This window comes from Scleropages formosus, chromosome 2 (assembly GCF_900964775.1).
Source record: "Scleropages formosus chromosome 2, fSclFor1.1, whole genome shotgun sequence".
NCBI classification, from domain to species: Eukaryota; Metazoa; Chordata; class Actinopteri; order Osteoglossiformes; family Osteoglossidae; genus Scleropages; species Scleropages formosus.
The window spans coordinates 40,678,335-40,690,547 of record NC_041807.1 but is presented as its reverse complement, the minus strand read 5'-3'; the positions used below and the strand labels follow the sequence as shown (position 1 = coordinate 40,690,547).

At 47.2% G+C, this 12,213-nt stretch overlaps 3 protein-coding genes across 3 annotated transcripts in view; 2 read left to right on the top strand and 1 right to left on the bottom strand.

The window, feature by feature from the left end:
• The first annotated feature begins 861 nt into the window (after positions 1–861).
• Positions 862–5,427, top strand: LOC114909879 (E3 ubiquitin/ISG15 ligase TRIM25-like). The gene is made up of 6 exons (XM_029249921.1): positions 862–1,487; positions 1,798–1,893; positions 2,092–2,325; positions 2,445–2,613; positions 2,887–2,937; positions 4,524–5,427. The coding sequence occupies exons 1-6, from the start codon at positions 897–899 to the stop codon at positions 5,054–5,056; spliced, it is 1,674 nt and encodes a 557-aa protein (XP_029105754.1). The 5' UTR covers positions 862–896; the 3' UTR covers positions 5,057–5,427.
• A 1,860-nt stretch (positions 5,428–7,287) lies between these two features.
• On the top strand, positions 7,288–10,804 carry LOC114909881 (serine/threonine-protein kinase mTOR-like). Its single transcript, XM_029249924.1, has 9 exons — positions 7,288–7,511; positions 7,624–7,771; positions 8,641–8,763; positions 8,988–9,070; positions 9,303–9,375; positions 9,455–9,529; positions 9,618–9,753; positions 10,141–10,206; positions 10,487–10,804. The coding sequence occupies exons 1-9, from the start codon at positions 7,423–7,425 to the stop codon at positions 10,729–10,731; spliced, it is 1,038 nt and encodes a 345-aa protein (XP_029105757.1). The 5' UTR covers positions 7,288–7,422; the 3' UTR covers positions 10,732–10,804.
• Positions 10,805–11,400: 596 nt separating this feature from the next.
• mtor (mechanistic target of rapamycin kinase) overlaps positions 11,401–12,213 on the bottom strand; it is an 84,053-nt gene continuing 83,240 nt past the window's right edge. Inside the window, exons 46-47 of the mRNA XM_029249920.1 lie at positions 11,804–11,938; positions 11,401–11,676 (exon numbers count right to left, since the gene is read on the bottom strand). Coding sequence (XP_029105753.1) covers positions 11,482–11,676; positions 11,804–11,938 — 330 coding nt within the window. The 3' untranslated portion in view covers positions 11,401–11,481. The remainder of the gene's footprint in view (positions 11,677–11,803; positions 11,939–12,213) is intronic.

Genomic DNA, 12,213 nt, shown 5'->3' with positions numbered 1-12,213 from the left:
CACACACACACACACACACACACACACACACACACACACACACACACACACACACATTTTCAGAACCGCTCATCCCATACGGGGTCACAGGGAACCGGAGCCTACCCGGAAACACAGGGGGTAAGGCCGGAGGGGGAAGGGGACACACCCAGGACGGGACGCCAGTCCGCTGCAAGGCACCCCAAACGGGACTTGAACCCCAGACCCACCGGAGAGCAAGACTGCGGTCCAACCCACTGCGCCACCGCACCCCCTTTTCATTGAATAGTTTTACTTAATAGTTATTAGTGTTACCCAACTCCTATTGTGTTGAATTTTGCAAATGTTTTTAACTCATTTGTAATTTTAATCTATGTTGTTGCTTTTTTAATGCCCCCGCCACGAGCTTGCAGAAAAAGACATTTCATTGCCAGCAACCACTGTTGTACGCTGCATTGTTGTGGATTTGATGAATAAACCATTGATTGATTAATCGATTCATAATCCATAACATGGTACAGAACTTTGTAACACTCTACTAAATCTCTAGACAACCCTGCAGTCGTGACACGAAGGTTCAGCATTTTGCTTGTTATAATAAAACACTCAGGTACCACATGATGTTAAAAAGACTGCAGAACATAAGATGTGTCAGGATTAGAAAGTTTCCCTCTAAAACAATGAGACTCTTGTTTCTGCAGTAAAACACAGAGAATATATGACAGTGTAAAGAGTCAGAAAGGAGTCCGTGAGAATCTCTGCGAGTCAAACTCCACTCTCTGCTCATCCTGCTCCTCCCAGTCTGGTCTCAGTCCAACACCACACCTCCTGCAGCAGAAGCAGGAAATACGTCCCACTGCGACACACACAGGAAGAGAGAAACGAAACTGAGCTCTGTCCTCTGTGTGTGCAGTAAAATGGCAGAAGGTGGAGTTCATCTGGATCAGGACAGATTCAGCTGTTCAATCTGTCTGGATCTACTGAAGGATCCAGTGACTATTCCCTGTGGACACAGTTACTGTATGGACTGTATTAAGGGCTGCTGGGACCAGCAGGATCATGTTGGTGTCTACAGCTGTCCTCAGTGCAGACAGACCTTCAGCTCAAGACCTGTTCTGGGCAGAAACACCATACTGGCTGAGGTGGTGGAGGAACTGAAGAAGACAGAACTCCAAGCTGCTCCTCCTGAACACTGTTTTGCTGGAATTGGAGATGTGGTGTGTGATGTGTGTACTGGGAGAAAACTCAAAGCATTCAAGTCCTGTCTGGTGTGTCTCGCCTCTTATTGTGAAACTCACCTCAAACTTCATAATGAACTGATCCCCGGGAACAGACACAAACTGACTGATGCGACTGGAAACCTTCAGGAAAAGGTCTGTTCCCAACATGACAAACTGCTGGAGGTCTACTGTCGTACTGATCATCAGTGTATCTGTCTGCTGTGTGTGATGGACGAACACAGAGGACATGATACAGTCTCAGCTTCTGCAGGAAGGACCGATGAACAGGTATGATCAATAAGTTAAATAATAAGTACTTTGTACGACATCTAATTTTAAAATTTTAACTTTGCACAAATTGACGTTGTAAAAGCTTGAGAAGATGGAATGTGGTCCTTCGGCTCTAATTGTGTTTCCTTCTGAGTGTGTTTTGCTTTCAACTGTTGAAATGAGGAATTGCAGGTAATTTTGACTCCATCACAAAAAAAGAACAGTGCAGTAAATGAAATTAAAATCTTAAAAAATGTCTGTCTGTTTGAAAATTTGTAACTCTAGTATTTGTAGAATGAGGCATCCTTGTATTTCTGTCTTTCCGCAGAAGCATCTAAAAGCGTCACAGAATGAATTCCAGGAAGGGATCCAGCAGAGAGAGAAGAAGGTGCAGGACCTGAGACAGGCTGTGGACTCACTCACAGTGAGTATGGAGCAGAGGAGAAGACAACAGCTCAGCTGGCTGCTGGAAGAGCCATTTGAGGGCTCAGTCAGGGCTCTCCTCCAGTCACACAGTGAGGAGGCCACAGTTGGACCACTTTCCAGTGCTGTGGCTCTCGATCGCACTGAGTCACACTGTGGGGAATAAACAGGCTCCCTCCTCTCTGTGTGTCTCTAACAGCGCTCCGCACAGGCAGCAGCGGAGGACACCGAGAGCATCTTCACCCAGATGATCCGCTCCCTTGAGAAAAGGCGCTCCGAGCTCAAAGATGTGATCAGAGCTCAGGAGAAGGCTGCGCTGAGTCGGGCTGAAGGTCTCCTGGAGCGACTGGAGCAGGAGATTGCTGAGTTGAAGAGGAGAGATGCTGAGATGGAGCAGCTTTCACACACAGAGGATCACATCCATTTCCTACAGGTAACAACACTGCTTTTCTATGAGACTGGAGAACACAGCATGTGTGATACATTTATATGATACACTTAAAGGATGTGAGCTGGAGATGCTTCTTTCACTCATTCTATCTGTGTGTGTAGAGTTTCCAGTCTCTCTGTGTCCCTCCTGGACCTGTACACTTTGTACACTTACCCACCATCCCTGTGGACCCACACTGCTCTTTTGGAGATGTGAAGAAAGCTCTTTGTGATCTCAAAGCCCAACTAGAGGAAGCCTGTAAGAACAAATTCACAGAGATCTCCCAAACAGGTTGGTACAGAAATAAATACATTTTCATCATACACACATGATGTAATACATTGTTTCTCATAAAACACATTTGTACATAGTTATTATATAAAGAACATGGATTTACAGTAATGTTTGTGAATGTCTCAAAGCCCAGTCCATGTGAGTGTGTCTTTAGTGAAACTCTGATCTCCACAACAGTAGAAATGAAACCATACAGGAAACATACATATACACAGGACCAGAGGTGAATCCCATTCACTTACCTCTCTGTTTCTCTTCATCTCTTTCTAGTGAAAAAACAACAGATTACGGAACCCAGGACCAGAGAAGAGTTTTTACACTGTAAGTCTGTTCACACACACACACGTACCTGTGATTAAGACTAAATGTTGCGCCATTAATTGTATGGAGTTTCCATGATTTCCCTGAGTTTATGTGGACAGATGTGTCTGTTTCAGTATTTCAGTGCTGTGATTCACAGAGGTGTGTATAATAGTGAGAAACAAAACTCAAATAGAAGTGTCTTTACTTCAAAAACAGCTCAAGTAAAAGTTCTCATCCAGATATGAACTACAGTAAAAGTGTCAAATTAATACACTAAAACTTTTTGAAGTAACTTTTATGAACAAGTTAAAATACTTTAACCCAATAATGCTTTTACTGTATGTAAAAACTAGTTCCAGTGTTCACTTATGTTTCAGAGATATTTTAGAACATAAAGTTCATTATTAATTTGTCAGTAAGACACAAAATGTGATTCTTGTTACTCCTTGTGCTCAACTCACTGTGACTGTCGTTTAGTGTGTGTTTGCGCAGAGAAAATGCGGTTTTAACACACTGCTCCTTTCTCATGAACATTACACACACACGTGTCATAGTCCATGATATGATGCGTCATATTCCGTCACCATGACGACAGTGTGACAGCAGGCAGTGTAGCAGTTAGCAAAGTTCACTTGTAATTTCTCCCGCTGCTCTAGTGTCCTTGTGAAAGACACTCACTGCTGCACTACCAATTCCCTCTCACTCACTAACACGGTATATTTCCAGTTATACTGTCACTGATTATTTAAAGCGCCCTTTTCTTAAGATTGTGTGGTAAAGTATGAGCAGAACTGATTCTGGAAAGTGAAAATGACTGACAGTGCATCTTGGCCAATGAGAATAACAGAATAAATCAGCTGATGTAGAGCAGGGTTACTACTGGTTCAATCTGAGAGTAATTTCATTGGCTTAGAGAAACGCCGTAAATGGGATGACCAATGAAACACACAATATGAAGTCACGTGCTCAGAAAGAGACTGGCGGGAGTTGATGTGATTGCATAATAAAGAGCTGCAGTGAGAGATTCGTCCGTCGTCACAGAGTCACCAGTTGAGGCTTCATGTAGCATTATTAGTAGCTCCGTTGGACTATAGTGTCTCCACAAGTGTTTTTCACACGTGGCGGGAAATCCGTCTTGTGCACATTTCTGTCCTCTCAGCACTTCGTAAGTCTCACGTGTCACATAAACAGTAAACGCTAATCCAGCAGGACTCCATACACTACACACTGCTTTCAGTACAGCCCTTTTGTTTTGTCCTGTTGTTCCCATGGTGTCCAGAGAAACGACATGTCATTTCGTTCCACTGGATACAAGCTAAATAGAGGAATGACAATAAAAACAACTTGAACTTGATGTGTCTGAGTTACAGAAATGTACCAGAGTAATAGTATGTTTAGGACAAAGTGCACTTTCTCCACAAATTCACTCAACAAGTGCAGTAAATGTAGTTGTTACGTTGTATAAATTGTCACATTAATTACCAACATTTTATTTGCCGCTAGTCAATACAGCTGTAACTTACAGGTAATATTACAGTAAATCGAGGTTAAAATGAAGATCAACTGAAGGCAAAAACTCTTTTCTTCTGTTTCTCCTCCATCAGATGCCTGTCAGCTCACACTGGACACAAATACAGTGAATGAAAACCTCCGTCTGTCTGAGAGGAACACAGTGGTGACCCGTGAAGAACAAATACAGTCATATCCTGATCATCCAGAGAGATTTGATTACTATTACCAAGTTCTGTGTGCAGAGGGTCTGTCTGGACGCTGTTATTGGGAACTTCAGTGGAGTGGAGATGATGGGATTGATATAGCAGTGTCATATAAAGGGACCAACAGGAAAGGAAAAGGTATTGACTATATCTTTGGATTCAATAAGAAGTCCTGGAGTTTGTTCTGCTCTCCCTCCAGTTACAGTTTCTATCACAATAATGTAAAGACTGAAGTATCTGGTCCCATTTCCTCCACAATAGGAGTTTACCTGGATCACAGGGCAGGAACTCTGTCCTTCTACAGTGTCTCTAAGGACACAATGACCCTCCTCCACAGAGTCCAGACCACATTCACTGAACTCCTCTATCCTGGGTTTTGGGTTCGTTTGTCATCTAAAGTGAAACTGTGTTCTCTGAGATGAGAGAGAAAAGAGGAGCTGAGCTCAAACTGAAGGAGGAAACCTGTGTGTGTTCCTGTATTGTTCTTTTCAGACATTCTGCTTATTTTTCTGCTCTCTGTCAGCAATACTTCTTTAGACATTATTAAAGCTGTTTGAAAATCATATCGTTATTATTCTCTCAGTACAAGGGACACAGTGGTGCAGCAGGTAGCACTACTACCTTGTGGTTCCTGGGCTGTTGAGATGTAGTTCCAATGTAACTCAGTCTCTGTTCTGCTTGCATGTTCCCTCTGTGTTTGTGAGGGTTTCCTCTGGGTGCTCTGGTTTCCTCCCACATCTGAAGGAGATGTAGTTCAGATGAACTGGCAATGAATTATTATTATTATAAGCAATAAAAAAATTGCCCACGGTGTGTGTATGAGAGGCTACCCTGTGATGTGATGGTGTCCCATCCATGGCAACCCCCCCCCAGCCATGCCCCCAGTCCTTCCAGGATGGGTTCGAGACCAACACTAACCCTGATGAGGACATGCAGCTTGTGAAAATAGATAAATCTTTCAGTACAGACACAGAGACACACACTCTACAGGAGTGTCCAGTTCACCTGAGCTGCTTGTCTTTGGACAGTGGGAGGAAACCAGAGCACCCAGTGGGAACACAAAGGAAGAACATGCAAACTCTCAACCAACTACGTCGGATTTGAAGCTACACCCAAACAGCCCAGGCACTGAGAGGTGGCAGCGCTACCGCTGTGTCACTGTGTTTCCCCATCATACAAAACCTGTATGACCAGTTACTTTACTCCAGGTGGATTTACATCAGTTTAGTCTGAATGAGTATTTGGCGATTTCGAGCCAACAACCTTCATGTGTAGCGCTGGTAAAGTAAACTTTAAGGCCATGGTCGAGAGGAGAGGAACTCGAGTTCTTCTGGGGCTCGAGGAGGATTCAGCCAAAGGAGCTCGACCAACACCTTCAAGATTTGAACTGGCGTTGTCTACAAAGTATGTTGCCGGTTAAAGTAGTCCTCTATAGGCACGAACTGACCAGCCACCCACTCCTCCCGTGATTCCAGTGCAGTGAGAGTGAAACTCTCCCACACGCCTTTTGGGACTGCGGACAGGTGCGGAAGGTCTAGCGTTTGGTGACTCGCCTGTGCAGGAAGATCGAGCCGCAGGTGGTTTTGACGTACGACAAAGTCTTGAGGGGATGGAACCCTGGCACTCAGAAGGCAGCAGCTGCCCAGATGTGGTGGTGATCAGGGTAGCCAAGCAAATTCTTTGGAACGCAAGAACCCAGCTGGTCCAGATGGGTATACTTGGGCGTCCAGGGTGTGTATCATAACATCCAGACCAACCTAACGTTTAGGATGGGGAAAGATGTGACACAATGGGGATACTTAGAAGTCCAAGAGAGGTGGAAGGGCCTCTTTTGGCTGTAACCCCACAGGTCTGTGGCAGATCCTCCATCCTTGGGTAAGTAACACACGTCCTTTCGCACTTACAAAATACTGCAACCTGTATTATAGGTGAGTGTAAGTGTTGTGTTTTGTGGTGTGTTATGTGTTTTATGTGAGGCATAGGGTTTTTTATCCTTTATGGCACATTTTCTTTAATTTGCAAATTTTTCAACTTATAGCACTTATTGCACTTTCAAGTAGTCACTTGTTAATGACAATGTTTGTGATGTGTTTATAGTAATCAATTTATTTATTGTTATTTATTTATTTTAGGTTTACTTTAGTGTAGTGTAGAGTAGTTTGCTGTGCTTGTTATTTTTTAATTTTGCATACAGTACGCATTTTTATCACTCACCTATTCCACTAAAATGTTAACGGGGAGACGTGTTGTGAATAGAGAAACACCCAAGGTAGGCAGGTAAGGTGTATGGTAACACCCTGTCAACAGGCCAGGGGACCGCCCCTCTTGAGCGGTATTGGAGTTACCGGGAAAGTTCCTTTAATTTTTCATTATTTTAAGCCTTGGGGTCTTGAAGGTTCTGTCATGCAGTCTTTGTATTAGCTGGTTTTATTGATTTTTATTGTTTTATTTTACATTTTATTAAAGTTTAGGATCTATTTATTTATTGAATAAAGATTTTAATTACCAGAAATGAATTTATTCCTTTCGAGTTGGACAGTGTGTTGAACCAGACACCCTTGGTGGGCTCGTGATCCATTCTGATCCGTAAGGAATTCTAAGGAAAAAAAAAAAAAAAAAATCGAGATGGTGTGAAAGACGAGGCCTGTGGCACCACGAGTAAGATGCAGCTCTCTCCCGAATGTTCACTCAGATACAAGTCGACGATGGCAGACCATGGAAAAGAAGCTGACGCTACAGGGAAAGCCAGGACCGACGTGGAGGAAAGTGCAGCAATGGGCCTCGCGAAATGACCAACGGTGGGATTTGTGCGACGGCCCCTGAGAAACAGCCACGGCTGCTGGCCAACGACCCGGCCTCTTTGCGCAAGAACCTCAGGTACCCGCAAATCCGAGCATCGCCGCAGCCAGCTGGCGCTTGGGTACGCCTGGCGACGCGCCCCTTCCGCTCCGCCGTCCACGTGTGTAAGCTGTGATCGGCCCTTCCTCAGCATCCAGCGCTACGCCGTGATCCCGCTCTCCACCAACTCGGGCCTGATCGGCTGGGTGCCCCACTGCGACACGCTCCACGCCCTCATCAGGGACTACCGCGAGAAGAAGAAGATCCTGCTGAACATCGAGCACCGCATCATGCTGAGGGTACGACCTCCTCAAGGAGAGGCGCCGTCGAACAAGCAAACTACACAGTGGTTACAATCGCACATCCTCCTCTATATCGAACACGAGCTTATCTTTTTTAAGACACATTTCATATTTAGTTGTAGCAAAAATATGACCGAGGGCAGCGAAGGGCACTCGGACAGAACAGGAGTGTGGGGCCGCCTTAATTCAGCTCGCTTCCACGGTGTTTACAGTTTGTGTCTGGAGAGTCGACGAGCCGTGTACATGTTTATGGGTTGCATGGGTCATCCGTCAGCGTTTAATTGGAGTTTGTGGGCACAACAAATTTTTATTAATTTTAATTAGTAATAATGTACTTGGGAGGGCGCAGTGGTGCAGTGGGTTGGACTGGGTCCTGCTCTCTGGTTGGTTTGGGGCTCGAGTCCTGCTTGCGGTGCCTTGCGACGGACTGGCGTCCCGTCCTGGGTGTGTCCCCTCCCCCTCTAGCCTTACGCCCTGAATTGCCTGGTTAGGCTCCGGTTCCCCGTGACCCCGTATGGGACAAGCGGTTCTGAAAATGTGTGTGTGTGTGTGTGTGTGTGTAATGTAGTTACAAGTTATAAGGATATTGTAGTTTTAGATAATTTCATTTACTGCATCTGTGCCTGAAATGTCTACAAAACGTAACCAGGGAATAAACTGAGGGATGTCTGTATTACTAAGCTTTCAATGGCTCTGGATTTTTGTGAAAATGGCGAAGTTATGAACAACCTTCCAGCCCTGACAATGAGCTGAAGAGGCAGAATAAATAAAAATAATAAACAGGGACGGTCCAGGACCCAGGCAGCTCCCGACTGACGTTCAGAACTTGTCCTCGTCCTTCTCTCTCGTCCCCCGGCTCCGTTCAGATGGCGCCGGACTACGACCACTTGACGCTCATGGAGAAGGTCGAGGTGTTCGAACACGCTGTGAACAACACGGCCGGGGATGACCTGGCCAAGTTGCTGTGGCTGAAGAGTCCGAGCTCCGAGGTGGGCGAACCCACCTCGTCCGGTTCTCGTTATCGGTTTGCTACCCGATCAACGCCTGAACGATGGCGCCAACATCACATTCTTTCAGTACATTTTACTTCAAAAATTAGCTGGTGGCTGGAGCGCTCTGGAGTAGAAGCCCCGCCCCTCAGGTTTCTCGCCGTGTGATTGGTGTGTTCCCTTTGAGGGTGTGGCTAACTGGAAAGCTCATTGGTCGTTTGCAGGTTTGGTTCGACAGGCGGACCAATTACACGCGCTCCCTCGCCGTGATGTCCATGGTGGGCTACATCCTGGGACTCGGAGACAGGTGAGGTCGCGCCGCACTAACGTGACGAAGGGTCTACCTACGTGTTACGCTGCTGCCAGGGTCCGAGACTCTTCACCAGTGAGACTAAGTACCTTTCAGAGAGTGCGGCAGTGAGAGGCTGGACTTCTTTGGGGGAACTTTTCAGTCCCGAGTCCAGATCTTCAAGCGTTGCTCCCCCTGGTGGTCAGTGCTGAAGGGCCACGTGCCGTGGTGTGCTGTGCTGTGTCCTCAGGCACCCGTCTAACTTGATGCTGGACAGGCTGAGCGGGAAGATCCTCCACATTGACTTCGGCGACTGCTTTGAGGTATTTTTTCGCCCTTCTGCATTTTAACTCCTCTCTTTACGTGGAGTTGTCGGAGTGACTGCCCCTCCCCCGCTGCCAGGTTGCCATGACCAGGGAGAAATTCCCCGAAAAGATCCCCTTCAGGCTCACGAGGATGCTCACCAACGCCATGGAGGTAAGTGCCGTGATCGGCCACCTCTCTCGTGGTTTGAGGGTTACGGAACGGAGCCCCTCAGCTCTCTCTCTCTCGCTCGCTCGCTCAGGTGACGGGTCTTGACGGAAACTACCGGATCACGTGTCACACGGTGATGGAGGTGCTGCGTGAGCACAGGGACAGCGTCATGGCTGTGCTGGAGGCTTTTGTTTACGACCCGCTGCTCAACTGGAGGCTCATGGACAGTGAGTGTTTGTCCACTTCGACCACAGCAGCCAATTCAGACTTAGTTAAGGAATCCACACCCCGCGGTCGTCATGGAGATTCTCGCCCACGGCCGGCTGCTTTCAGGCTGGGTTTCGGCCGGTCGTCGCCTTACCCAGAGTGCAGTTCACCACGGTAACGCGAGGTCATATTTGTATGCACAGGCAGGAGGTGCGTAAACACTCCGTGATCATGGTATGTTGAGGGTGTCGCTCACGATGTGTTCGATGCTGTGCCGTACAAAAGCAGTGTGTGGCAAAGTGCTGCATGCTGTTTGGTGTGTGTGTGTGTGTGTGCGTGTTTGTGTGTTTTTTTTTTTTTTTTTATTATCGTGTGTCACACCCCTGCCTCTGTGTCTCCATCCACAGCAAACACCAAAGGGAACAAACGATCCAGGACCAGAACGGACTCCTACACAGCAGGACAGTCAGTCGGTCGGTCGGATCCTCGTGTGCGAACGTATCGCCATCTGCTCCACGTTCCGTTGACACGCTTTTGTCTGATTTGCTCACATCAGCAGCAGACGCATAGTTTTGTTTCAAGTTTAACAAACTCCGATTCCCAGCAAGGCAGCTGTGTCACCAGCTTCTTTTACTGTGATTTCCTTCATCTTGCCAAGGGCTCTTGTCCAAATGATTCCAGTAGTTGTATCCATGGAACGCGAGTGTGTAAAACCTTTGACCTTGGTGTGTGTTCTGTGTGTGTGTTCTGTAGAAGCCTTGGATGGTGTGGACCTTGGAGAAACTACCCACAAGAAGCCAGGAACCACCGTGCCTGAATCCATTCACTCCTTCAGTGGGTGTCAGTGCCAGGGTATATGCGTGCACGCACGCACACACACACACACACACACACACACACACACACATATGTACACACTGCCTGCTTCCAGCCACTCAGACTGTCAGTTACTCGCTGAGATAGAAACTGAGTTGTTTGCAGTTGCCCAGTTATACTAGATTTATACCCCCTCCCTCTCCTTAGGAAGGTAATCAACCCTGAAAAACCCACCGTAAGGTGAATTCTCATGAACCAAAGACACGACCCCCATTAATTACACTGGTAAAAGTTTCGTACTGGGTGTGTCTGTTGTACTGGACTTTGGTGACGTTTTAGCAGAATTGGCTGTGAATTTTGGGTCTCAGGAACACGTATATAGATATGTGTAGTGAACACTACTTCGGACAGTTACTATACCATAGTACAGCTGCACTTGCTCAGCTCAGCGCACTGTGCAAACCACACACACTTTTTTCCCCCAGATTCCACACTTTATTACACACACATATAGAAATGGCTGGTACTTTACCCCAGTATTGACTGAGCGAGGGAGTGCTGAGCACCCCTGGGTCCGGTCATTTTGCAGTGCAGCTCGTAAGGGGTCAGTCCAACTCCCCGTGTCCCTCGGAGCTGCTGAATCCCAGCCAGCATTCAAGAAAGGTCTCAAACCCATCTCTTCAAGAGCCATTTCTCAGGAGAATGCGCCACTCTGCTCTGTCATGTGTCCAACAGATGAACGTTTCAGCATTTTATTATTCCAAAATATGGGGCAGCTGGTAGTGCAGCGGTTAGAACAGCTGTCTTTGGACACAGAGGTTGCAGGTTTGGATCCAACCCCCAGCTGTAGTACCACTGAGCAAAGTACTTACCCTAAATTGCTCACAAAAATCTCAGCAAGGATGACTTCTGACAGTCTCAAGATGTGATTTTCATGCAAATCTCCCCTGACCCATGATGGTGAGCTTGCGGGGCCTCTGCTTGGACGTGATGACCTGCAGCGAGGCCGCGATGGACTGGATGCGGATGATGGACTGGTTCGGGTCGTAGGTCCCCGGCACGGCCAGCTCCAGGTCACGGCACATGAGGAGCTTGGGAGACACGTACTGGAGCTCCAGCGAGGTGAGCTGGGGGTGAAGGGACAACGGCGGCACCACGTCATTGCTCATGACGCAGGGGTCACAAGTTGTTTCCAAGTGTTTGGGGACTGGGGGTCTTGGGCAAGAGATGATCAGTCGCCGGCTTGCATCTCACCTGCGGCAGCTGCTTGGAGATTCTCCTGAAGACGTGGTAGTAGAGGTCCCAGGCTTGGGTGAGGTCCTTCACGTTGCCCGAGCGCATGTACTTCCTGCACCAGTCCTGCGCCTCCATCAGGTCCCGCCCATACGCCTGAGAGACAGACACGCCCACCATTTACAGCAAACACCTCGGAAGAGTCAACGATGCGGGAGCAGCACGAACGGAGACGGACAGATCACCGAAAAGCTGCTTCGTTGGTAATGAAAGGCAGCGTTTACAGACCGTCACCAGGTCGAGCACCGTGAAAGAAACACAGCTCACTGGATCAAGTCGCAGCAGGGACCCTGCAGTTGCACCATTGGTGTAACATAGTTTATTTACTACAGTGAAGTAACCAAACTGACTGGTTAACATGAAGTAGCATA